Source organism: Mycotypha africana, assembly GCF_025528875.1.
Source record: "Mycotypha africana strain NRRL 2978 chromosome Unknown BDF20scaffold_1, whole genome shotgun sequence".
Taxonomy (NCBI): domain Eukaryota; kingdom Fungi; phylum Mucoromycota; class Mucoromycetes; order Mucorales; family Mycotyphaceae; genus Mycotypha; species Mycotypha africana.
Window position 1 is genome coordinate 3,584,639 of NW_026515725.1, and position 23,162 is coordinate 3,607,800.

A 23,162-nucleotide genomic window follows, 5' to 3' on the forward strand; every position below is an offset into this window, starting at 1 on the left:
TTTTTTCTCTGCCGCTGCCAATCGGCTGTCGTGACTTCAGAAGGAAATGCAGCATGAAGCATAATAAAAACTCGGGAGCCAGTAATAATTTCTTTTCAGGTCCCTTTATTTCTGTTCTATTATTTCAAATTAAATTTGTCCTCTGATAGAATATGTCAAAAAGACAGACGAGAGCACGTCCGATCGAAAGTAGTACTGATGGTGGTGATTCCACAAGTCGACAAAGACAAATGAAGAGAGACGAAGTAAAGAACGTTCTAATAACCCGATGCACTCTTTTATTTTTTCTTTTTTTTTTTTTTTTTTCAATTTGATATGTCAACCATTTAAACTAAACAAAAAAAAAAAAAATAACCACCTTCACTGGTCTTTCTATCACTTATTCTACTGCAATATGAATTTACCAGGCTATACGTAAAAAATTAGAGCAAGATTTTTCCAAAAAGAGAAGCACTGCATCCAGAACTCTTGGTAAAAATAGACGGATACCCGGTACAGTATCTGCCTTAAGGGTAGGACAGGCACTGACAGTAAAAGAGACGATGCGTGTCATGGAAGCCACTCAACTCATGGCTGCCAAAAGATGTGATTGTGTCTTGGTTATCAATGATAACGATCAACTATCGGGCATTTTCACCGTAAGTACACGATCCTTTACAATAAAAGCATCCTTTTTGTTGAAAAAGACTAACGTTGTACGGGATATTTTGTGTTAGGCAAAAGATATAGCCTACAGGCTTGTGGCAGAAAACCTCGATGCAAAGTAATGGGACCCAATGATTCAGTTGTTGTTCTGTCTATTAAAAACAATCCACTTTATATTTGTTGATACATGTAGAAGGACACCCGTCATCGACATCATGACAAAAAACCCAATGTGTGTTACCTCAGACACTTCGGCTACCGAAGCATTGAATCTGATGGTTTCTAAAGGATTCCGTCATTTAGTAAGTTTAAAAACTGTGTATCTTTCTTAAAATCGTTCGATTTATTTGTTCGTCCCATTTTTATGCATCTGATTCTTAACTGTAACTTTAAATTCATAGCCTGTATGTAATGAAGAAGGTGACATTTTTGGCTTATTAGATATTACAAAATGCCTATACAGTGCTTTGGAAAAGATGGAAAGAGCATTTGGTTCCTCGCGAGAGTTATACGATGCGATGGAAAATGTCGAAAAGGAGTGGGCAGGAACATCCGTTCAGATGAATCAATATATGGAGTCGTTACGCCAACATATGTCTTGCCCTAACTTGGAATCCGTATTAGATGGAACACCTCCTGCTGAAGTGAAATATAAAACGAACGTAAGAGATATTGCCGTCATGATGAAAGAGCTACATACAACTGCTGTTCTAGTAACAAAACATCATAATTTGGCTGGTATTTTCACATCGTAAGTATTTTTGCGAGCTGTTTATTCAATGTTTTTTATTTTAATGGGATTTTTATTGTTCTATTTCCGTAGAAAAGATATTGTCCTCCGTGTTATTGCAGCAGGTTTAAACCCTGAAAACTGTACAGTCGTGAGAGTAATGACACCAAGCCCTGATACAGCAGCACCGAGCACAACTGTACTAGATGCTTTAAAGCTGATGAATGGTATGCTTTTTTCTTTTCACAAGGCGAGTGGCATTCATTAGAGTGAACTAACTTATTAGTCTCAACACAGAGGGACACTATCTGAATCTTCCGATACTCGAGAAAGGTATTGTTATTGGCATGGTGGACGTGCTGAAATTGACCTATGTCACGCTAGAACAGGTAATTAAAACTACTCCACTAAAATGATAATCTTAACCTTCTTTATTTTTTTTTTTCTCCCTCATTAACCTTTTTCTTTTTTAATATTCTCGTTCTTTATACATAGATGCGGAGCATGGAAGGGCAGGAAGGCGAGGGTAAAGTACTAGTAGCGATTGTTTAGGACGTTTTAGACTCTTATCGTTAATCATATGTCATTTAGGCGGTCCTTTATGGGGGAAATTTTGGGATAGTTTTGGCACTTTAGATCACTTAGAAAACACTTCACAATTATCAGATAATTCTTCTGCTGCTGCTCGCCCCAGATCCCTTTCTCTTATTTCCGATCCAATGCTCTCTCCACAACCATCTACTTCACTTTCACATCTGAAGAGCTTCTCCGATATATCACCCAACGAATCCGCCAGTATGGTGAACCAACCATCTTCGGCTGGTGAATCTCACACGTCTTCGGGCCAGCATCTTCAACCACTGCAACAACAACAAATGGATACCTTTACTTTTAAATTTACCTCTGCACGGCAAAAAACACATCGTGTCGTTTGTAGACCCTATTTTAGTGAATTATCTGAAGCAGTTCGCACAAAGTTATTACCTGAGCATGGCGACGACGACGTAGGATCGGACGAATGGCTCACTCTATTCTACATTGATGACGAGGATGATCAAATATTGATAACATGCGATGAAGATGTGTCAGACGCAGTACGTCTAGCAGTAAAAACAGGCCAAAATCGTGTCAAATTGATTGCTCAAGACAAGTCGCTCGTACCTACTATTTCAATATCATCTCAAAATGATAACGATCTTCCTCGAAAAGTTGAAGCAGCAGTCGTGGAAGCACCGGATGTCTTAAAGGAGGAAAAAGAAACGATGCGATCAGATAAGAAAAGCGCAAATACAACGTTGACATCAACACGGCGAAACTCGAAGGAGTTACGGGCAATCTCGAAGGGAAAAAGGCAGAGCCCGTTTCTACCAGCAAGCATTGGCTTATTAGGTGCTGTCATTGTTGGTGTCGTAGTTTTCACGAAAGTTTTTAAAAAATCCCCAGTAGACATTAAATTATAATTCATATATCTTTTTCTTTGTTTTTTTGTTTCTCCATTCGTGAATACAAATTCACAATAAAACACCCGAACACCAACCTGTGTGCAAATAATAGCATCAAATGTAATATTTTTATTTATAGAATTTCACAAGGCTGTTATGCCTTAATCCTTCTTCGAAATGGTCGGCTTATAACATATCTACTATCATTGTATGGCCAGGTAATATAATTTCATCAAACAAAACAATAATTTGCTCACGTTTTTGAAGGCACGTTTAGCGATGGCAAGATTTTCTAGCTGAATTTTCAATCTTTTACACTCTTTTCCACGTCTCTGACAGTAGAGAGTGCTTAGAAAAAAAGACGCCAAAATGACAAGCGCCAGCTTTCTGATTGGCAATATTTGCACACAATTAAGAAGTCCTTTCCCTTCTTCTTCTGCAGTGAAAGTGTATAATGGATGGTTTTCTACATCTGAATGGTCACTTAGTTACCCGTTTTCTATAGTCGTTGGTACATAAAGAAAAGAAACAAACAAAACGAAAGTTGAAGCTGGATAAAAGAATAGTCTTCAAAGAGTGCATCCAAAGTCATTTTGCAGTTAGTGGGTGAGTTTGTCGCATGCTACTTCGAACAAGATAATACTTGAGTCAGAAACAATATCTGGTGTTCCTCTTACTTTATATCCTCAAGACTTTAAAAGTAAAGCAAAGCTTAAAAGAATGTAGAAGATAGCTATAAAACTCTTTGACGAGATATAGTAAGCATATCTGCTGTTTAACGACCAGTTATAATATGGGCCATTGTGGGTAAACCATTAAATTATATGCGAAGGTGGTATGTTATATGCCCGAAATTCATAAAAAATACACTGATATGATGTGCAGCTATTTGCATAATTTGACTACTGCCTTCAATAACTTGGTTTTCTTTGGAAATAATAATATTGCAAGTATCAATTTCAACAATTCTTGTAGATTTGAAGTGAGCAAGCTTACGGGATTGCACTTTACCTCATCAGATTTTTGAGGGGTCAATCTTTTTCTTAGAACGCACTCACGGTTCTAATAGTCGTCTGAAGGCGAATGTAACAATGTCATGTTATCAGTATACTGCTGTAGTAAGCCTATTTAGCCTTAATCGTCTTTTCACTGACATTCAGGAACCACGGTATAGGAATGTTACGATCAGGTTTCGATTGTAGTAAAGCTCCTAAAAATAATGGCATTAATAAACCTGCAGTGATTACTCCTGCTTGCGGTATTCAGATCCCATAATATATGTTTGTTTCTGTTTCTCTGACATAGTAATTCAAATGTTTTAGTCGAGCATTTGTTTAACTTATCGACGCTTTCGAATTCTTAATTTGCTATGAACAGGCATAGGAAGAACGAAGGTTTTCATGAAGTTTTTATTTCTCGCGGCGCGTATGGATCTGTGAATATTTGACAGGTCGTTAAAATCACTAATCAATATGTTGTTTGCTGAAAAATGATGGCTGTGAAATTATCTGTGTATGATGTAAATGATTGTTAAATAAGTACATTTGAGGCTTGCTAAAGCCTAAATGAAAGCAGGTAATTCTCTTCTACGGTGGTGGCGAATTTCGACCGGTTGCACTTGGGTAAAAAGCAACTTCATCCTCATCATCGTTGACTTGAAAAATAAATTATTTATTTTGAATAAATATGGTCATAAGATGTTATTTAGTAATTTGAAGTACGATTATCGTTTACATTTTCTACATGTTCCTTCTACTGTTGTCTCTCAACTACATCTTCTTCATCAGTATGATGATTGTCACTATCATCATCACTGCGGTTGTTTGATTCATTATCGCTATTTTGCTGGGATTGTACTTCTTGTGATTCTGGTTCTTCTTCCCACCATTTTCGCGATGTTTTCACATTTAATAGGAACGCTTCTACTATTAATAAAGGATATTGCTCAACACCCTTGAAGAATTGTCGTACTGCATAACGAATAAATATCTTTAACTGATCGAAAGCATCCGATCTCGGCACTTTAGCGGCATTTATCAAGATACGATTGAATAACTCTAGTACAGGCGCCTGCAGAAAAAGCAAACTTAATATATGCAATCTTAATAAACTTTTGTAAGTAATTTGAGTTTACCTTCCAGAATAGGTACTCGACATTTTGTTTCACCATAATCCTATGGAACATACTAGCTATACATGTGAAATACTCAGGCGATAGAGTTTCATATGTTTCGAGCAGGGCAAGATAGGCGTTTATAACATCCCAATTGATATATTTCTAACATTGAAAAGGCGTTGCTGTTAAAGTCAATAGTATAAGATAATTCAACAAGACTCGCTTTTTTACCTGCTCGAATGTAGAAAATTGAAAAACGGCATCTTTGTACTCTTGCTCTTCCTGTTCTTGTATTACTTGCTCTGCTTCATCTTCTGAAGGTATGTCAGTCACTATCCCCACTTCTTCATCGTCGCCATTTTTCCCCCCTGGTGTTCCTGACGCTGATGCGGATTTCTTCTTTCCTCTATTCTTTCTTCTTCTGACAAACAACATCTTCTTTCCTTGCCTATAGCTATCCAACATTTTAAGCAGTACATGTGTCAATAGAATGACTGCTTTCAGATAACCATAGGATTGTGCTTTGTAACATTTGAGAATTTCCACAAACAAATCAAAGGCGGTTTGCTCGTAGAAAAGATTTTGCTGAATATGCTCAGCAATATCACGATATTCCTCATTCTCTGATTTATTCATAGTGCTTATAACCAACAGCATCTGCTTGAAGCATTCGGCTGCCATTTGTACATCAAACCATCCCTTCTCGTCTAATTTGATACGCATATGTCTTAAGGTGAATAGGACAGATTTGAGATTGATAGCACTGGCGATAAGAGCAAAATCAAAATCCTTATCATTGCGTTGTATGGGGTTACTAAGCGAATCCGTACTGTCTGTTGGTAAATAAAATTCATCGGCTTTTCTTTGTTCTGTTGCCTTCTGCTCGTATCCAAAGTACTCCAAAAACCAATGCATCGTAAAGTGATAACGTACATAATCAGCATTTGTAATTCTGTCGTCTTCCCGTTGCATATCTTTTAAAATACTTCCATAAAATGCTATACGAACTTTGTGAGTAACCAACGTCTACTGGATCTGTTCATAACAAAGGTTGGATAACGTACCATTAAAACAAGCGATAAGAAATGATTGAGCTGTCAATTTGAGATACATCAAGGATTTTCGGTTTTGGTAAACTTTTTGAATTCGAATACCATCACCAAGTTTACGTTTAGTGCCGACTCTGTTTTCTTTCTTTGACGCATCAAATAGCTCAGCAGGGTCAGCAAACGCTGCTTGCTGTTTAGTTGAGATTTTTCTCTTTCCATCCTATTACAGTACAAACGCGGTTTGAGCATTCGAACGGTTGTTTGTTGTTAGGTTTCTTACAGTCTGTCCTTACGATATTAATCACATAAGCTCCACCAAATCGGTTATGGCGGGTAGGCGGATAACTAGTTTTTTGTCGCTTTCTTGCTTCATCACCTAACAGATTGGATAACCTACTTGTAATAGTCCGTAGTTCTTCCTTATCCTAACGTAATCAACGGATTAAGCTACACATACAGAGGCAATAACAGAAGACTGCTTTCGCGTAAACTTACTGCATCTCCTGTAAATTTATATAAGAAAACATCTTTTGGATCCACCGGTTTAAGGATGTAATAAATAGTCTCCAAAACTAGTAAGTTGTAATCAGTTGTATCTTGCTGTTTTTCACTATTTGAAGCGATCGTCAATAAGAATTCAATAACATCTGCTTCATAATATTGTATCACTAAATTCTCTTGCAAATGAGTTAGCTCGTATTGTTCGTAAGTGGCGGTTTCTGGCATGTTCAGATCCGGAATGGCTGTTAAATTTCGAAATAAATATAGAGCGAGACGAATGATTTGCTTATCTACAAGTGAACGGTCTCTAATCGTAATATATTCAAATCTTGTAAATTATATTGGTGACAGAAAGAGCCGAACTATTTGTTACTCTACCTTTGAGGAATTCGAACAGATTTCATGACCATAGATAAAATGGTTTCAAATATTCCTGGTCTTAGCAAACCCTTTTTATAATTTCGATAACAGTTCAACAAATTAGGATCTTCCTCTTCATCCACTTCTTCGTCACCTGTGCCTTTCTTTTCGACAGGCCAAGTCATTGGTACCAACAATTCAACTATAAGAAGAGGAAGCTTAAAATGAAAAACCAGTACAACTTCGAAATTATATTGAAACATAGAGTTCCATACCACATGCAAGAATGAACCGATGGGCTATTTCCGTCTTTTGATTTCGGAAAGACAGGATCAAAGGCACGATATCTGTCTCAATCAAATTATACTCGACAAGTGCATTTAAAACGACCTTTTCATTATTCTGACTATCTAACCGAATAGCCTTTTTCAAATCCTTTAGACAAGCTATTTTGTTTTAGTTGGCATAAATATTATAGTAACTTTTTTTATACTGTCAAAACTACCTAAAGCCTCGTCACCAATAATATACGTTTGTGTTATGGTTCCATCTTCCTCCTTGATCTCTTCCATTCCACCGATCGCTGAACATAAACTGAGAATGTAGGATTTGGTGGCCTGTATTTCTGCAGCATCGTTGTCCAAATAAGCTTCCATGTTATGCAGTTATGAGAAAAAGGAAAGTGGATTGAATAATGGAAGCTGATCCAATGTTAAGCAATGCTGATCAGAAAGTGCTTTCTTTTGACGAAATTGATTAGGTCCGTGTTAATTTTGGTCAAAATCAACACGCGAAGTCGCGTTATATGAAGCGGAGAATCAGGAGACTATGGCTGTTTGTCCCACAATCAGCTCGCATGACTGTCAGAATTCAAATAATTTGTTGCTATAAACAGAAAGGGGTGGTCGAGCAAATTAATCAACTGAGTCCGCCTCATTGAACACGTATATAGAGCTTCAAAAGCTCAACTGGACCTTTGAAGCGTTAGGATGAACGGACGGAGGAAGAAAGATGGACACAAAACTAGGCTAGTTTATTTAATATAAATTCAATTGCGTAATACTGAAAACAAGGTTCAATAAAATAACTAAAGGCTAACTCGAATACATGCTGAATCTGTGTGAGGAAGGAAGAGTGAACAAAAAGAAAAAAAGAAAAAGGCGCGCAAAAGTGGACAAGAACAGCATGAAAACCGAGTAGAATTAATCGTGCAATGGGTAATCGATTGCTTTCAAGGAAATCATAACTTGAATACCAGTGCAAACTCAACTAACGAGCCACGCAACAGTAACCCGCTTGACTAACGAACCAAAAATTTAGCGTTGAAGAAACTGTATCTGTGACCCGTCCGCTAGAATAATCAGCGAGCTTCAGTCAAATTCGTCAGTGGATGGCCTTTACACGAAGTTTAACTGTATAAAAGTTTATCTGCTCTCTTTGCATTTGTTACAACTCAAACATTGCTACAGAACAACAATTTTGATAAGTACTTCCATATCGATCATCAGCATTCGTTTTGAAGATAGTGAATACTCTAAACATACTGCAGAGGTTCATATTGTCCGTATGACGAAGCTCATTCTTCCCTATGTTTGAAGTTTATAACAGGATGGTGTACCATTGCTTATGCCTTGAGTATGAAGAGCATGATTTTACCTTTAAAATTACATCCTATCTTTTCCTTATCAAGTAAAAGGAGGGATCTCCACAACAAGATTGGCTTTAAATGAAGGATCGCCGTCGAACACAGGTTATATATAAAAAGCAAAAAAAAGTTCATGCTTTCCTACGTAGGTACCCTTAATCGAATCAAAGAATTTTAAGGTACCCAAATGGTCCTTGAGAACTGATGCACACGTCTAAGGAGGAAAGATAGGAACAGAAACCTTTTACGGGTTAAAACCAGGCCAAAAAAGGGAACAATTGCATGATGAACACTGTATGATGCACTATCCAATAGGTGTTAATCCTAGCAATCGAACCAACGAAATATTTCTTCTATACGGTTTTTTATACTTTATCACTATATGAAGCGCCTTAAATCTAACGCTTAGATCTCTCCTTTTTCGTATGATCCTCTCCTATCGTTTTTTCTTTTCTGCCTTGCAATTTTGTGTACTTTTCAGGTTAGGCAAAGTTACAGTTGTTGGCCTCATACAGCCCCAGCAATGTTACACTACCAGCAAAGAAACTTGATCTGTTTTTACAGCTCCTCTCCTTTCAACTTTGAAGTGTACACAGAGTTCAACGACAAATTTTTTCTTTCCATAATCCCCCCTATTCGACAGGACACACACAGTTGTACTCTTTTGTGTAAAAGAGCCTTGTTTTTCTGTTTGTTTCCTTCCTTTCTTTTTCCTTTTCTACTTCTATTTTGCAGCTTTTCATCAGTGCATTGGATCTCTTTTCGTGGAAGCCACTAAATACATTATAATAAAAAAAAGCAGAAAATGTACTCGCCAGATCAATGGGAAATTCTTTCCGAAATTAATAGTGTCACTTGCATTACTATCATTTCACTGATATTCGGAAGAAAAGTGGCTAGTATTGATGGACCTTTACATTACGTTCGACTTCTATTGCTGCTAATTTATGGTGCAACCTGGGCTTTCTGTTTGATTGCCTGTATGTTAACCAGTACGAATAACGGCAACCTCGTATCATGTACCTTGACCAACTTCAATTGTATCATCATCTATACAATCACGAAAATATTTTTATTTCTTTATTTCATTGAGAAGGTAAGAGTAGAAACAGCCTTGTCTCAAAATTGTAAGGCAGTTACAAACGTGTGTTCTACAAAAATTGCCTCTAGATCCATATCATATCGGTTCCGAAGACATCCCGCTTCAGATCACCTTTATACCTTGTAAACCTTGGCCTTTTGATTCCTCAAATTGCAGTAGTAGTCCTGCAGGTTATATACCGCCTCAGTATTATTCGCAATCAATATCCATTTCATTGTTTAGTCGGTTATGGATTGCCAGCCACTGCTGCTACCCTCTGTTATGATGTCCTTTTATCTGCCTTATATATTGGCATCTTTGTCAAGTACTATTATTTCCCAAATACGGCTCAACAAACAGCCCATCAATCCTCTTCATTACACATGATGGCAAAACGAAATACTATTGCAGCCATTACTACTTTATTGACATCAGCTATCAACTATGTGCTTCTAATTTGCTTAGGCGGAGAAGAACGTGGATTGGTTGCTTCCAGCGTAATCACTTTGGTAAATTGTTTTTTCTCGGTATTACAACTGGTATCGACCTGAACTAATCACTGGGAACTTTCTTCATTCTTTTTTTCAAATATAGTGTCTCACAATTGACTGTATGCTTGTGCATTGGGGTATGCTCTCATTTATAGACTCAGGGAAAGACATGTATCCTTAATTCTAATTCTCTTTTCTATAAAATAGTTACAACACATCCCGCGGAGATTCAATTGAATGAAAGAGCCCTTCAGAGAGTCAACGGAGACAAACCAGCCAGATTGGAGATCAAACAACATCAAGAAGTAGTCATTTTAACAGAGTTGAACAATCGAGCTTAAATTAGTATGAAGTCCTTTGTCATCATGAACAACTACTGATGCCTTGTGCACCCGACTATCGCAAGGTTTTCAGCCCTCTTTCTTTTTAGACTACCTTCCTCCTTTGTTTCCTAGTTCTTTTATATATACTCCTTACTCCTTAAAACCTTATTTTCTTAACTAACTAATTCTTCCTTACTTAATTTGCCCTCTTTGAAAATGCGCAATTCATAGCATTACACAAACGCATTTGTAGCACATGTGCTTAACAATATTCATCATTATTTTTAATTTTCAATAAACCCGGCATTTTCATACAATGGAAAACGTACGAAACAGCGAGAGATCAATAGAATACACGCGTGCAGAAAAATTCAACACTCACACCTCCATTTGTCTACATCTTTCTGTCCGTATTCTGCTCGCTTAAATGCAAAGTGAGACAAATGGCGATATGACAACTACTGTAACACAAGCTAAAACGCTAGCTGGAAGCGTTCATACAGCAGCAGCGAAAAGGCCCCTGACTCACACCGTCATCACTATCGCTGACAAAGGCTTTTTTTTAGTTTTCATTTTGATAACGTTAAATATATACATGCAAGGTAGAAAAAGGAATTGAAAGATCTAATAGTTATATATGTAATATATAGGTTAGTTAGGTAACATCTGCTTAAGGAAGAAGCTTATTTCTTGAAGCTTTTTCTGCCTTTTCCTTTAAAGATTGGTTTGCCCTTCATCTTGTTATATCCGCCAAGTTCAGCAGATGATTCAGCAGTATTTGACTTAGCGAAGCGTCCCTTCTTTCCTCCAGATCCATACTTTTTATCCTTCATTACTCTCTTCAAACTCTTTGTAGGTTTGTCCTTATCCTTCTTTGCGCGTTTGGTATCTGCCTTTTCTAAAGCAATGTCAAAGTTATCATCCACAGTTAAATCTTCACCGCTCTTTCTCTCTGTTTTTGAAAGTGTAAGATAACATCAGTAAACGCATAATTCTTTTCCTTACAAAATTATAATAGTAAACATACTTCTTTTCAGTAATTTGATCTTTTCTAGTGTTTCTGTCTTTTGTTTTTGTCGTTCTAATTGCTTCTCAATCTGAACCTTCTTGCCAAACTTTTTGAGTTGACGTTGACGTTTAGCATCCTCAGCTGCCTTAATAGCTGCCTTTTCATTGGCCAATTTCTTATTGATCTATATAGCAGAAGATCATTTGGAGCGTTAAAACAACTGCGTACACAAAAGGCACTAGATGGGTATCTTTCAATGCTGTTTACCTTTGCCATATGTTCATCACTCTTCACCATTTCAGCGAAATAGTCGTCAGGCTTCCAAAAAGGCACATCTGCTTTCTCTACTAATTTCTTTCCAAGCTTTGCTGCTTCCAAAGCTTGTTTATAAAATGCTAGTTCACGTTCCATATCATTATTCACATCTTCAACAACAATAGGTTCTTTGGATGTAATGGTCATTGTTTCTATCCAAGGTAAGTTTTTCAGTTTAAATTCTTCAGTAATGCGAGTCATGGCGGCCTATGTGGTCAACGATTTACAGATCAAGTAAGTTAATGGACTAACATGGACACAACAAACGTAGATGCAACTTTCTACAAGCATACCTCATCATTAATTTTCGGCTTTGGCACTAAAGCTTCTTCTTCTTCCTTTTCTTCTACTAGATCTTTGGGATCTTCGTTATCACTGCCGCTTTCGCTGGCTGTTTCAACGTCACTTGGGATCTGTTCTTCTTCACTTTCAATGGGAACAGCATCAGGTATTTCCTCCTCGTCTATTTCTTCCTCCTTTCTTTTATCGACTTTCTCAATAGCTTTTTTAGCGGCTTTTCTGGCAGCTCTTTCTGTTTTTCTGGACATATTTCAGAACGCTTAAGCAAAAGTGAAGAGTCTTTGAATTGTGGGACTTTTTTTGGCAGGATCCCAAAATTACAATTGAAATAAGCGGCAGTAAATATGGTCACAATGAAGACATAAGCCACGGAGACTTAAACATCAATCCAACTTTCCTGCAATTTATCGGGCTTGAAAAACTAACCTTCTTCAACTCTATCCTGAGATATATTGAAGAGATGGCCAATTTAGTAGAACTCACTAACAAATTGTCGACAACGTTCGAAGCCTGTCTGGGCAATATCTTATCTACATCAACACAACAAGAAGAGCAACGGCTACAACAAAACAATAAAAAAGCTCCTCAAGGTACCTCATTCATAGGCACGCAATATGCAAAAGAAAACGACACGTCTAACTTTTTACGTGCCATGGTAAAGATTTAGATACCCAAATCACTAACCTAAAAGCAACATTCCACGAAATCGAACGAGGGATTAATGATATTCGTTTAAAAGCATTAAGCACCAAAGAAGTATCTGCTATAGAGGTAAAATAATTTAGGGTAATGCCAAGTTATAAAGCGGCTCTTGAGTTTGCTTACGATTTGTATCTAATTGACACGGCAAAACTGGTAGTCCAATAAACTTCTGAGAGAAGACATTGATATCAAAAGGAAGGCAATAGAAAAGTATATTACCAAAATTGAAAGGTGGGAAGAAGAGCTACCCATAATATTAAAAAACGCTAGAAAAGCCCTAGCGCTACGAACAGATGGGCAAGATTTCGATGCTACACATGTAGCTATACCTCCACCGGCAACAGACCTTGAACCATCAGCTACAAATGACAATGCGACATCCTCTCCAAGCAGCTCCGACCATCAGCAAGCTGCTACAGCAACTGCAGAGACGACATCAAGTGTACCTGCCGATCAGCAGTCAAGTGCCAAAGCAGAAGAGACTGTTGAAGAAGCTACAGCGACTCATATGGATGTAGATGATGATGAAGATGATGACGATGATGACGTGGAATTTGAAGAAGTTTAGCTCAATATTCACGTAACATTCATCATGGCGGTTTATTAATGACAATTTGAGACAATATATCCAACCATTTCGTCTCAACATTTCAACAAAATATGTATTGCATCTAGTGGCTTCTAATAAAAGGAAGTTTTTTTTTTTCGTGCTGCCTGAGAATCAAAATATACGTGTCATTCTAGCTTGCTACTACCTTGATTCTCTGAAGCACTATTCTCATTTGCGTGCTCATCTTTTTCGCTATCGTCCTGTTCAGCGTCCTCATTCTCTTGATTGAGTACTACAGTATCTTTTAACTTTCTTCCAGGGATGACTTCTAAGAAAGCCTTTTCCCAATCACGATGCTCTACCCACTTTACCATAATTTCGAAAACTTGATTCACAGTCAAGACTTTTCTGGTAGACATTTGCAAGTGGTCGCCGATAGGTAACTGTCCTGTTGTAATACCTTCTTTGTCTGCCTTATCTTTGCATAAATTCTGTTGTAAAAACTCTAGTTAGTTGACCTTTATCGTAGGTTATTTCAGTTTCGATTCATTCCATACTTTATAACGATTTTTGTCGACAATACCGCCGATAATATACGTTTTCCCTTCTTCCAAATCATGAATAACATTATCAGAATCTGCTGTGAGATAGACCAAGTCCTCCTTTTTAAACTCATCCAAATACGTATTCGACGTAATTTTGATATTCTTCCAATTTTGCCATGCAGGTGCTTTATCGTCCATGTGTTTTTTCAATATGTCGTCGAACGAAGTAATAGCTAGCTTTAATGATTCTTTACCCGCTCTCACATTTGCACTATAGGTTCGTATAATTTGCTGTCGTAAGGAGCTCACTTCTTTATCATTCATGTAGTCGGAGAAGGAGCAGTCCAGTACAGCGCCTATATTCCCCACTGTCATATCTTTCGCCCTGGGCTTCTTTGGAAGTCGTTCTACGACACCCTCGTCTTGCAGTTGTCGTCGTTCTTGTCGCTTACGCTTATGTTTCTCACGCTTCATTTTTGTACGTTCGGCTCGCTGTTCTTCCCATAGTTCATCCTTAATTAGACGCTTAATCGCGTTTTTACTGAGGCCCTTAAAACGTGGGTCGGTAATGTCGTACTCCTTTCCACGACAGGTACGGATGTTTGATTTTCTCTCTTCTGCCTGGCTATTTGTACTCGCATCCGGTTCGTCTTTTTTTTCAAGTGATGTCTCAGCAGTACTTTGTGCTAAAGATGCATCAGTAGCACCTGTTTTGTCGTTATCGGCTGCTAAGCTATCAATGACTGTTTCTTTTTCAAGTTGACTTGACATTGGTGAGATTTCAGATCGATGTCAGAAGAAAAAAAAACAAACTAAAATTGGGAAAATTTCAGGACCAAAAAGGAACAATTAACGTGACTCTCGGCGCACTAAGTTGATGGTAGTGTACGGAGAAAAAACTGTTTTTTCTTTTATTTTGTTTGCTTTACAGTTTAATTTGGAAATAGGACAATGTGGGGGAGATAAAACCGATTTAAATAAATATTTTCAGTTAATGTGTCTTTGCAATTTCTATACAGAGACACAAAAAAAAAAAAAAAAAACGTCAGTCATCCCTTTAAACAGTTTCTTTTATCGTTATATCCTCTTGATGTGTTTAAACCTACTTTGTACATCGGCAATAGCTTGATCGAGAATTTGTTGTTGAATCTTGGGGTCTTGTAGATCCTTGTTAATCTTTTCCATCAAATAAGCTGCTAATTGCTTCTGTTCACGCTCACGGAGATTAGCTTCGTGGCGGACCCAAGCATCCAAAGTAGTCTTGACTTCGCGAGCAACATCGACTTTTTGCTTAAGTTGGAAAGCTTCTGCTTCTAATTTGGCTGTTTCACGGGACAATTCGAAAAGTGCCTTAGTTACATCAACCAGATCTTTCATTTGTCCAACTTCATCAATTCGTTCCTTAACAGCAGTCTTATGATCTTCACGTGCTTGGATCAAAACGTTCTTGATACGGTTAATGTGCTCGTTTGCCATGTTGTTGAAAGGTTCCCTTAAGTATTTGAGAAGAACCACGAGCAAACCAGCAGTGGAAATCAATACCAAAGTCTCTTCATTGACGACATAGATTTCCTTTGAAATGATATAGGTAGCAAGGCCGGTACCTAAGGTGAGGAAACCAGTCTTAGAAACAAGGCTGTTGCCGGGCAAAGAGTTGATGATACTATTGGCCTTTTCTTTGGGATCAGCTATCAATACATATAAAGAAGCGTTAAGCGATATGAATATTCTAGCATTATTTTCGCTTCTTATCTAACCTTGCTTTTGAGTGGTATAGTGGCGGATGACAGTACTACCAACAGATCGGCGAGCAGTAGCTGCTAATGTAGGACGAGTGGCGATAGCAGCTATTCAAGCAATGTAGGGTCAGTATAATACATAATTTGACCATTTGTACTCGATGACTTACCAGCTGCAGCGTTCTTTGAGATTAGACGAAAAGCCATTCTAATAGTAAGGATAAGTTAGAAATAGAAATACTAAGTCATTCCAAATTTTACAAAAGGTTTCGCAATGAATGCCGTTATCCCTAATGGAGCTCCTTACGTCTGTCTATACAAAAGTGATACACTTGATTGATATGAGTTGTGTAATTGAAAATACGGGGAATTTACTTTTTTTCCTGCTGGATTTAGGCGGATCCCCTTGTTTCTCAGCTTAAACCACGCAGGACTTGAATGAACGACTCGAGGACCTTTTTTGGTTTCTCGCTTCTGGGAGCAAGGGGCACAATAGGCGGGCATCCTACGTCATCGACTCCACATTCAAAGATGGTAATTGACGGCGAATGAAAATAATACGCCAATATCGAAAAAGAAAAAAATTAAACTTTCGCGCTTTACTTCTTCTTTATGCTTGAACTAAATTAAGTATGAGCTGTCCCACTTTCAATGTTCCTATCGGTATTCCAGTTTTTGGGCTAGGATTTGCCTCAAATAACCAATTGATCATTGGTGGTGGCGGAGGAGCCTCTCGTTCAGGTGTCAAAAATAAGTTGGTAAGTAGAAGAGAAGAAAATACAAGTCGTCCTTATAACGTGCGACTTCTGATGACAAATAAATAGGCCTCTTATAAAATAGACATACGACGCAAAGACCTGGAAGAGGACGCGACATTTGAGTTTGAATCCGAAGAAGATGCACCCATGTGCATAGATATCCATCCTACTGTAATACACCGAATACTTTTGATGATTACGATAACCCCTTCATACAGCTCATCGACAATCAAAATGTGCGTAGGAAATGATTGCAGTGACTGGTGTCAATGAGCAAGAGAGTAATATAAAAATTGGAATGAATAAAAACTGTCGAGTGTTCAAAATCTTGGAAGACAAGTAGGTAGCAGACACTAACGATAGAGTAAAGACTGGCATAATTTGTTAACTAAGCTGCTTGAAAGATTTGAACATCAAAAGTCATTGAGCACCTTGGAAAGTCGCAAGGCAGATGACTATCAGGTATGTACCGTAATGAATGCCCTACGAATTTCTTACATATCTAAAGACTATTTTGCCACAGAAAGTAGTCCGTTTCAGTGAAGACGGTACACTTTTTGCAACAGGTACCACTGATGGGAATGTGAATGTGTTTAAATTTCCATCGTATGAATCGCTTTGTCAGCGTATCAACGTAGTAGAAAATGATGAAATCTTAGACGTCGATTTCAACCTTGAGAAAGAGAAGCTTATCTGTGTATTAAGGGACGCGTTAAAATTAATTAATCTACGCGGCAAGAATACAGGCCAAACAGTACAAACAATTCCCAGCTCAACTCTGATCAAAAATATGAAATCTAACTTCAGAGCTTTCAGGTAAACCCAATGAAGTGGATGGGTAACAATATTGCTCCCTATGGCTAATTGTTGGTTATCAGATACGGCCGCAAATTTACAAAAGACTATGGATATGCAGCGTTAAATACGGTGACAAAACCTGGTGGTCACATCATCAAATTTGATGCTTATTCATTCGAGAAATTGAAAATGACTAAAGTGAGCAACAAGCCTATTACATCCTTCACTATCAGTCAAGACGGTGCCTTGATTGCTATTGCAAGTGCCGATCTAAGTATAACACTGCTAGATGCTCAGGCACTCAAGGTGAGATCAAGAATAATTTCGATAGGGTGCACTAGAAATACTGTTTACATAGGTATATACTTCTTCCTCCTTAGGTATTAGTCAAGATAAAAGATGCACACAGTTTTTCAATTACTTCTATCGCAATAAGTCCGGATCGACGAATTCTAGCCAGTGCTTCAGCAGATAACAGTTGTCGAATTGTATCACTTCCTCTTCAATTTTCATCGCAAGTAACAATTAATCCTCTCTATACAGTTCTATTAGCCTGTGCTATAGCTGGATTGTTGATTTGGGTGCTGTCCATTGTGGATCTTCAACCTATGATTGATAGCTCCAACAATCAACACTCAATAATCAACTCAGTGAACTCGGATTCTGTACAGATGGTGGATACAGCTGCATCTAACATAAACGTAATTGACAATTCCAAAGCAAGCCCTCTCCTTATACCAGATACAATTACTGCTACTGTCGTAAAAGAAACTGATAAGGTTGAGAAGACGAAGGATGAGTTGTAGTAGTTATAGAAACCTAAACAATGAATTCATCTTTTCCGCATCATCTGTACATTTTATTTCTTCAACTCTCTGGTGAATAAACGCTTGAATATGAAGTTTACGGCAGTTTTAGTTTGTGAGAATCACTTAACAGGTGGTTTATTTTTCTGTTGTATCATTCGCAAGGTTAAATAAATTATTGTTGTTCATCTTTGAATTGCTTAGCCCACTATTAAATCTCGTTAGTGTTATCGAACTCTAACTACAAAATCTTTATAACCGTTCACTTACCAGCATTGATGGGATCCATCGAGTAGGTTGTTGGTATCGAACCTTTACAAAATCTGTATCAGTATCAGTATGAAATGCTATTGCGGTCAGGCTAACTTACTTCTTTCTCAGCAGAGACACTCCAAATAGCACCCAACGTAACTGCCATACCAATAGCAGCTACAGCCGTATTTGCCTTCCAATTCCTGGGTTGTGCCCACCAGCCACCAGCAGGTGACCTATGCAATGAAGACAGAAGGTTAGAACCGACAAACTTTGAAAGTGCGGGGATGTTGAACTTCACTCTACCAAACTTCTTTGGGATAAGGATAACGTTTAACAGCACCCTATGTTCAATGAATAAAAGGACCGTTAATGTGCTGTCGATTGCAATTCAGCATGGGTCAATTCTACCATTATTGTATAGTTATTTAAAGTATGGTTTCAGAATTAGGATAACAAAAGTATGAAAAATCGAAGAGTAAATGATTTGGAAGAAGTGCGCCCTGGAATTTCTTTCTGTCAAACTTCGCTCAGACGTCATTTTTTTTGTTTTCTTTTTGGGAGTGAATTCATGGCTTACGTAATAAGAAAGAAGGGAAATCTTTTAATTGATCTTGGAAACTGGTAGATGTATAATGGAGATTATGGAGAAAGTGATCCTAATAGAATGCACAATGAATCACACTTTTTTGAATGCTTTTCGAACCAACTTTAAGAATTTGAATAAATCTCGATCTTCGTTCAATTGAGAGAGCAAAAAATCAAGATTGGGTATTTGTGGTTCACAATCAGATACTAATAAAAGGCAACAATCAGCAAAACAGAGTCTTCAACTTCACAAGAATTTCGCCGAATGATTTTACCTGTGTATATATTAGTATTGCCAATACCGACTTGCAATGAATAAACCCTTTCAGGATCTGTAATGTCAATGTATTTGAAAAGGAACCGTAGACTTGTGGCTACAGATGATATCAGTCAAGACAGTGAATAAACAGATTACTACCAGTGCTCGTTGGGAAACAAACACTTACGAGAAGGTATAATAATTTCTAACTGTAGAATTTTTGATAATGCTTCAAACTCCAATTGCCGTACTGTAGCCTCAATCTTTGCGTCTTCATTCCTTCGTAACTGTTCTTTTCGCAATTGTGAACATCTCTCCACTAACAGTTCGCAAACTTTATTCGCGCTAGCCTCTTCAGACTCTAACTGCGCACGTTTCGCTTCCAATTGTTGTTTCCTTTGTATCAGTGATGAATCCTCACTACTTTCTAACTCTTTAACCCATTGGAAGTTTTTAGTAGCGTGATCACATAGAGTAAAGCTTTCCAATTTTTTACCTTTTTGCTTTATGGTTACATTTGCCTTGCGTTTCGCGATCTCCTCTAATAACTGCGCTTTTCGCTCTACAAATAGTAAGAAAAAGTTGAATAACTGAAAGCCATAGTGACATGCAGTTCTTATAAGGTGTCAATATACCTTGCGTATTCTGTCGTTCTCTTTGTCTCCAATCATCTAACGATTTTGATTTACGTGCAGCATTTTCTTTGGCAATTTGATATTCTCTCTTCAAATCGTTCAATTTTGCCTGCAGTGTCTGTTTATATGCACGTAACCGGTCTTCATCATTTTTGATCTGACCAATTGTTGTCAATTCGGAAAGAGTCATCATGTTTGAAAAACTCGATAACCAGAAGAAGTTTTTAACGATGAAATACAGACATTCCTCTGTCATGTGAGGAAGACAACATTCAACTCCGCTCTTGATTTTGTAGGGAGAGCTTTATGAATTCTTAGAACAGCTTATACAAGGTTATTCAGTAGATATAGAAAAGAATACTGTAGATAGAATCGCCTTCCTTTGATCATGATTATGGTTCGCTATGTTAGGGGAAATAAAGATTCAAATACTCACTGAACGCTCAGATCGTAAGGTCCGTTGGGTTAGACCGTCAATTATCAATTAACTGTTTCTTTATAGTTCAGGGTTATGATAAATGTATTGATCACGGTTAACAGATTACCTACTGACCCCGTTCCCACTATCACTACTTGCCGATTAATACTCTAGCTTACATCAATCTATATTCAACACCTTAAAATAGCTTGCACAGCAATTCTGAAAATTTTCTTGAAGCGAAAAGTTTCCAGCTGTGTTTTTCAACTAGTAAATCTGACGACCTTCACTTAAGGATGCTCATAACAATTAGAGCAAGCATGTAGTGCAAATGTCTTTCTTTTTTTTTTGTCTTAGATATTGTTTATTTACAGATAACAGTCTTGTAATAATAGCTAACCTAGATTGATAATTCATTTTAAATGATCTTCAACCAGGAAAAATGTTACAATGGCTGGACGGATAGACTTCAAGGTTTGAATATAAAAAATAATCTAAATGAAAAGACTTCAATTCAATTATTTCTTAGATTTCTTTGATTTATGCTTTGCTAATTCTTCTTCTTCTTCATCTATGCAAATCGAAAGCAAGGCGTAAGTCAATTGTAGAAATCTAAACTGCTATTCACAACTCTATTACCTTCGGAGTCAGAACCAAGCTCGATTTCTTCGTCAATATCTTCGTCAGATTCATCGCCTTGATAATAATCAAGGGCGTTAGGGAAAATATCCTCACTATCGAGAGCATAATTGATAAATATTTAGCTTGAGTTTTTCGAAACAGCTTTCTATCTAAAATTTTCATTTACGTGAGTAAAATGCCCATACGAGCATCGTCGTTACTGAACCAATCAAGGAATTCCATTCCATCGAAATCATCGTCGTCATCGTTAGCCTTACGCTTCTTCTGGTTGGGGGCTTTATTTTCATGATAGTCAATGGTAGACTTTGAGATGACAGTTGCGTCAGACTCAGGGTCAATGGTGAATTCCTTGACTAGTGTTTCGTTTTTGAAAACGTTGTTCTTTTTGAAGGTCTACAATCATTGACAAAGTAAATGTTCACGTTCTACTAGCGTTAGTTTATAACATGAGATACGTACAGCAGTAACCTTACGGTAGTCGGGCTTGTTATCATCATATTCGACATGGAAATCAACCAAATTTTCGATAGCTTCGATGTCGTTATCGGTAGGATCCATCTCACTCAAAGTAGAGTTAGTGAACTACAAAACAATTTATGATAGAAGATAAGACATGCTTAATGGTTTGAAGCATTACTACAGATCTATGATGTGCGAAATTTTATGTGTATTTACAACTTGATTCCAGAAATTAGGAATCTTTTTGACCATCTCACGACGCTTTTCCCAAATGGGGGCCATGAGCTTACGGTGGTAGGCTTGAACTTGTTCGGAAACCTTCATGGCTTCTTCTTCAAGAACCATAAGATCGTCGGTAAAAGCTTCTTCGGCGGACATTTTTGAGCGTTTGTAGAAGTTTGAAAAAGCTAAAGAAGGGATAGAAATGAAAAAACTTCTATCGCGTTCAGTCTTTGGGGACGAATACTCCTTGCAAAGCCTCTGAACATGTAAGACGGTCACTTCGCTTGCATAATATTATGCAGAGTGTTCGTGTTTTCGTACTCAGATCGTTTCTGCTTTTCCAAATTGATTTTTTTGATCGGCAAAGTTAAAAGTACGTCATAACAGAGAATATACAAAATGTGCATGACAATAATCAACACTGTACCGTTATTGTTGTGTTGGAGATCAACTATTGATAAGTGCTATTCAATAAACGAGTTTGACATGCAAATCAGGAATGGATTTGTTATCAATACTTCTTGTATTTTCATTAACGTGTATTAGAGACCGTAAGAACATATATCATCTCGCTACACATTGGTACTTGCGAAAGGGCCTACATCATCGTTTATGTAAAATCAAATAAGTTAGTAGACAGTAGTTGAAGGGTCTTTAATTCCATTTGATAGTTTCGCCCTTCCTTTGTTCATTTCTACCGTACAAATGCAGTTTCGCCGACCATTATTAAAAATATATTGAATGCTGCAAAGGGTGTCTTCTAATGTTGAAATGACAGACGTTACCAATGATCTACAGTCACAGCTGATTATATTTGAGATCAATGAAAAGTTACAAAAATGAGGATACATGGCAGCTTAGACTAAAAAAAATGGTTCGTTTTTTTACAAAGAGTAAAGTGTCACAGAAACTGCCTTCTCTTTAGTAATTCCGCGGAAGTTCTATCTATAAATAAATAAAGAGGTTTAACAATAGCCAATACGCTATGGTCTCATTGAATTCGTGGAGGGAGCGACTTAAAAAAGTATGAGTGTGCAAAGGATTTTTACCTGCGAAGTTAAATATCCAGTAATTATTTGATAACTTCCTACCACTCGCTCTGCCAATGATCTGTCCAAACTGACGAACAATTGGGTCATTCCTACATCTACTGTCGGCTTATAAGAACGTAATAACAAGAAGCGTGCTCTTCTGCTAAAAGTGCTCTAGAATATATCTCTCAGAGGAGTCATAAAAGGATACTTGTACTTCATTTCAATGTTATAACACAAATGGAAGGCCGGGGGGAAAGTAAAACACCAAATGGACCCATGGAATACTCTTCTAGACGGCCAGTAAGCCACATAAAGTCTTGCTACCTACGAATTCAATAAAACTGTTTTTGCATGTTGTATATGTATTTGAGAGCACATTTCATATTGTTCACACGATAAGCCCTTAAATGCTTTAAACAATCTGTTCGAAGATAGCTGATGAGTACGCTAGATCACTGTCAAAAAAGGTATTGTTTCATCGATAATCTAACAGTGATCAATGCAAAATGCGAATATAGATAGCGGTCGAGTGTTACAGCTATCTACATGAACGACATAGGTTTAAGCTCGAACAGGTGATTGCCATCGTTGGCGATTCACTTCTCATTTGCCAGCTTTGCTTTGAACAGCAGCTTTTCTCTCTAGCTAAGTGAGATAAACAACTACCATATGACCGACTAATGATTGGAAAACAACCTAAAAAGACCAACCCAATTTCAAATAGCATACATTGAAATCTTCAAGCGTT

At 37.5% G+C, this 23,162-nt stretch overlaps 11 protein-coding genes across 11 annotated transcripts; 4 read left to right on the forward strand and 7 right to left on the reverse strand.

Annotated features, from left to right (window-relative positions):
* Positions 1 to 152: 152 nt before the first annotated feature.
* Positions 153 to 2,835, forward strand: BDF20DRAFT_832097 (uncharacterized protein; the record flags this gene model as incomplete). Its single annotated transcript, XM_053078506.1, has 9 exons — positions 153 to 245; positions 408 to 638; positions 717 to 763; positions 839 to 947; positions 1,047 to 1,396; positions 1,469 to 1,602; positions 1,673 to 1,764; positions 1,871 to 1,901; positions 1,967 to 2,835. The coding sequence occupies 9 exons, from the start codon at positions 153 to 155 to the stop codon at positions 2,833 to 2,835; spliced, it is 1,956 nt and encodes a 651-aa protein (XP_052941373.1).
* A 1,734-nt stretch (positions 2,836 to 4,569) lies between these two features.
* Positions 4,570 to 7,499, reverse strand: BDF20DRAFT_909793 (timeless protein-domain-containing protein; the record flags this gene model as incomplete). Its single annotated transcript, XM_053083632.1, has 9 exons — positions 4,570 to 4,887; positions 4,952 to 5,095; positions 5,165 to 5,931; positions 5,998 to 6,202; positions 6,276 to 6,407; positions 6,478 to 6,790; positions 6,862 to 7,045; positions 7,119 to 7,289; positions 7,349 to 7,499. The coding sequence occupies 9 exons, from the start codon at positions 7,497 to 7,499 to the stop codon at positions 4,570 to 4,572; spliced, it is 2,385 nt and encodes a 794-aa protein (XP_052941374.1).
* A 1,585-nt stretch (positions 7,500 to 9,084) lies between these two features.
* BDF20DRAFT_88802 (uncharacterized protein) lies at positions 9,085 to 10,709 on the forward strand. The gene is made up of 4 exons (XM_053082054.1): positions 9,085 to 9,584; positions 9,659 to 10,078; positions 10,164 to 10,197; positions 10,268 to 10,709. Exons 1-4 carry the CDS (start codon positions 9,294 to 9,296, stop codon positions 10,399 to 10,401), a joined length of 879 nt encoding a protein of 292 aa, XP_052941375.1. The 5' UTR covers positions 9,085 to 9,293; the 3' UTR covers positions 10,402 to 10,709.
* Position 10,710: 1 nt separating this feature from the next.
* On the reverse strand, positions 10,711 to 11,953 carry BDF20DRAFT_88252 (eukaryotic rRNA processing). Its single transcript, XM_053081730.1, has 3 exons — positions 11,660 to 11,953; positions 11,411 to 11,576; positions 10,711 to 11,335 (listed from the first exon to the last, which is right to left on the reverse strand). Exons 1-3 carry the CDS (start codon positions 11,906 to 11,908, stop codon positions 11,067 to 11,069), a joined length of 684 nt encoding a protein of 227 aa, XP_052941376.1. The 5' UTR covers positions 11,909 to 11,953; the 3' UTR covers positions 10,711 to 11,066.
* A 514-nt stretch (positions 11,954 to 12,467) lies between these two features.
* Positions 12,468 to 13,277, forward strand: BDF20DRAFT_832101 (uncharacterized protein; the record flags this gene model as incomplete). The annotated part of the gene is made up of 3 exons (XM_053078507.1): positions 12,468 to 12,597; positions 12,669 to 12,778; positions 12,867 to 13,277. The coding sequence occupies 3 exons, from the start codon at positions 12,468 to 12,470 to the stop codon at positions 13,275 to 13,277; spliced, it is 651 nt and encodes a 216-aa protein (XP_052941377.1).
* A 167-nt stretch (positions 13,278 to 13,444) lies between these two features.
* Positions 13,445 to 14,179, reverse strand: BDF20DRAFT_810719 (guanine-N1-methyltransferase; the record flags this gene model as incomplete). Its single annotated transcript, XM_053076618.1, has 2 exons — positions 13,445 to 13,750; positions 13,817 to 14,179. 2 exons carry the CDS (start codon positions 14,177 to 14,179, stop codon positions 13,445 to 13,447), a joined length of 669 nt encoding a protein of 222 aa, XP_052941378.1.
* Positions 14,180 to 14,795: 616 nt separating this feature from the next.
* On the reverse strand, positions 14,796 to 15,750 carry BDF20DRAFT_832103 (uncharacterized protein; the record flags this gene model as incomplete). Its single annotated transcript, XM_053078508.1, has 4 exons — positions 14,796 to 14,815; positions 14,911 to 15,492; positions 15,562 to 15,651; positions 15,714 to 15,750. 4 exons carry the CDS (start codon positions 15,748 to 15,750, stop codon positions 14,796 to 14,798), a joined length of 729 nt encoding a protein of 242 aa, XP_052941379.1.
* A 425-nt stretch (positions 15,751 to 16,175) lies between these two features.
* On the forward strand, positions 16,176 to 17,905 carry BDF20DRAFT_909799 (WD40-repeat-containing domain protein; the record flags this gene model as incomplete). The annotated part of the gene is made up of 7 exons (XM_053083633.1): positions 16,176 to 16,301; positions 16,368 to 16,472; positions 16,546 to 16,640; positions 16,706 to 16,763; positions 16,825 to 17,117; positions 17,180 to 17,405; positions 17,480 to 17,905. The coding sequence occupies 7 exons, from the start codon at positions 16,176 to 16,178 to the stop codon at positions 17,903 to 17,905; spliced, it is 1,329 nt and encodes a 442-aa protein (XP_052941380.1).
* An 87-nt stretch (positions 17,906 to 17,992) lies between these two features.
* On the reverse strand, positions 17,993 to 18,703 carry BDF20DRAFT_88196 (uncharacterized protein). Its single transcript, XM_053081697.1, has 5 exons — positions 18,569 to 18,703; positions 18,464 to 18,501; positions 18,276 to 18,393; positions 18,176 to 18,217; positions 17,993 to 18,113 (listed from the first exon to the last, which is right to left on the reverse strand). Exons 1-5 carry the CDS (start codon positions 18,569 to 18,571, stop codon positions 18,081 to 18,083), a joined length of 234 nt encoding a protein of 77 aa, XP_052941381.1. The 5' UTR covers positions 18,572 to 18,703; the 3' UTR covers positions 17,993 to 18,080.
* BDF20DRAFT_88195 (chromosome segregation protein Spc25-domain-containing protein) lies at positions 18,704 to 20,307 on the reverse strand. The gene is made up of 6 exons (XM_053081696.1): positions 20,237 to 20,307; positions 19,640 to 20,133; positions 19,501 to 19,566; positions 19,192 to 19,437; positions 19,021 to 19,119; positions 18,704 to 18,952 (listed from the first exon to the last, which is right to left on the reverse strand). The coding sequence occupies exons 2-6, from the start codon at positions 19,893 to 19,895 to the stop codon at positions 18,837 to 18,839; spliced, it is 783 nt and encodes a 260-aa protein (XP_052941382.1). The 5' UTR covers positions 19,896 to 20,133; positions 20,237 to 20,307; the 3' UTR covers positions 18,704 to 18,836.
* On the reverse strand, positions 20,295 to 21,696 carry BDF20DRAFT_88533 (uncharacterized protein). The gene is made up of 5 exons (XM_053081933.1): positions 21,375 to 21,696; positions 21,159 to 21,281; positions 20,866 to 21,092; positions 20,458 to 20,791; positions 20,295 to 20,392 (listed from the first exon to the last, which is right to left on the reverse strand). Exons 1-4 carry the CDS (start codon positions 21,534 to 21,536, stop codon positions 20,656 to 20,658), a joined length of 648 nt encoding a protein of 215 aa, XP_052941383.1. The 5' UTR covers positions 21,537 to 21,696; the 3' UTR covers positions 20,295 to 20,392; positions 20,458 to 20,655.
* Between the last annotated feature and the right edge of the window lie 1,466 nt (positions 21,697 to 23,162).

Excerpts from the sequence above, each read along its gene's own strand:
- BDF20DRAFT_88252 (XM_053081730.1), bottom strand. The coding sequence starts at position 11,908 with ATGACTCGCATTACTGAAGAATTTAAACTGAAAAACTTACCTTGGATA. Across the intron at positions 11,577-11,659 it reads GTGATGAACATATGGCAAAG|ATCAATAAGAAATTGGCCAA; the intron begins GTAAACAGCATT and ends TCTGCTATATAG. Across the intron at positions 11,336-11,410 it reads GATCAAATTACTGAAAAGAA|AGAGAAAGAGCGGTGAAGAT; the intron begins GTATGTTTACTA and ends TTTCAAAAACAG.
- BDF20DRAFT_88196 (XM_053081697.1), bottom strand. Across the intron at positions 18,218-18,275 it reads GTGTCTCTGCTGAGAAAGAA|GTTCGATACCAACAACCTAC; the intron begins GTAAGTTAGCCT and ends GATTTTGTAAAG. Across the intron at positions 18,114-18,175 it reads GATGGATCCCATCAATGCTG|TGGGCTAAGCAATTCAAAGA; the intron begins GTAAGTGAACGG and ends GAGATTTAATAG.
- BDF20DRAFT_88533 (XM_053081933.1), bottom strand. The coding sequence starts at position 21,536 with ATGTCCGCCGAAGAAGCTTTTACCGACGATCTTATGGTTCTTGAAGAA. Across the intron at positions 21,093-21,158 it reads ACTACCGTAAGGTTACTGCT|ACCTTCAAAAAGAACAACGT; the intron begins GTACGTATCTCA and ends CAATGATTGTAG. Across the intron at positions 20,792-20,865 it reads CGTATGGGCATTTTACTCAC|TGAGGATATTTTCCCTAACG; the intron begins GTAAATGAAAAT and ends TGCTCTCGATAG.
- BDF20DRAFT_88802 (XM_053082054.1), top strand. The coding sequence starts at position 9,294 with ATGTACTCGCCAGATCAATGGGAAATTCTTTCCGAAATTAATAGTGTC. Across the intron at positions 10,079-10,163 it reads CTTCCAGCGTAATCACTTTG|TGTCTCACAATTGACTGTAT; the intron begins GTAAATTGTTTT and ends TTTCAAATATAG. Across the intron at positions 10,198-10,267 it reads CTGTATGCTTGTGCATTGGG|TTACAACACATCCCGCGGAG; the intron begins GTATGCTCTCAT and ends TCTATAAAATAG.
- BDF20DRAFT_88195 (XM_053081696.1), bottom strand. The coding sequence starts at position 19,895 with ATGACAGAGGAATGTCTGTATTTCATCGTTAAAAACTTCTTCTGGTTA. Across the intron at positions 19,567-19,639 it reads AGAACGACAGAATACGCAAG|AGCGAAAAGCGCAGTTATTA; the intron begins GTATATTGACAC and ends TACTATTTGTAG. Across the intron at positions 19,120-19,191 it reads AGAAATTATTATACCTTCTC|CCACAAGTCTACGGTTCCTT; the intron begins GTAAGTGTTTGT and ends TATCATCTGTAG.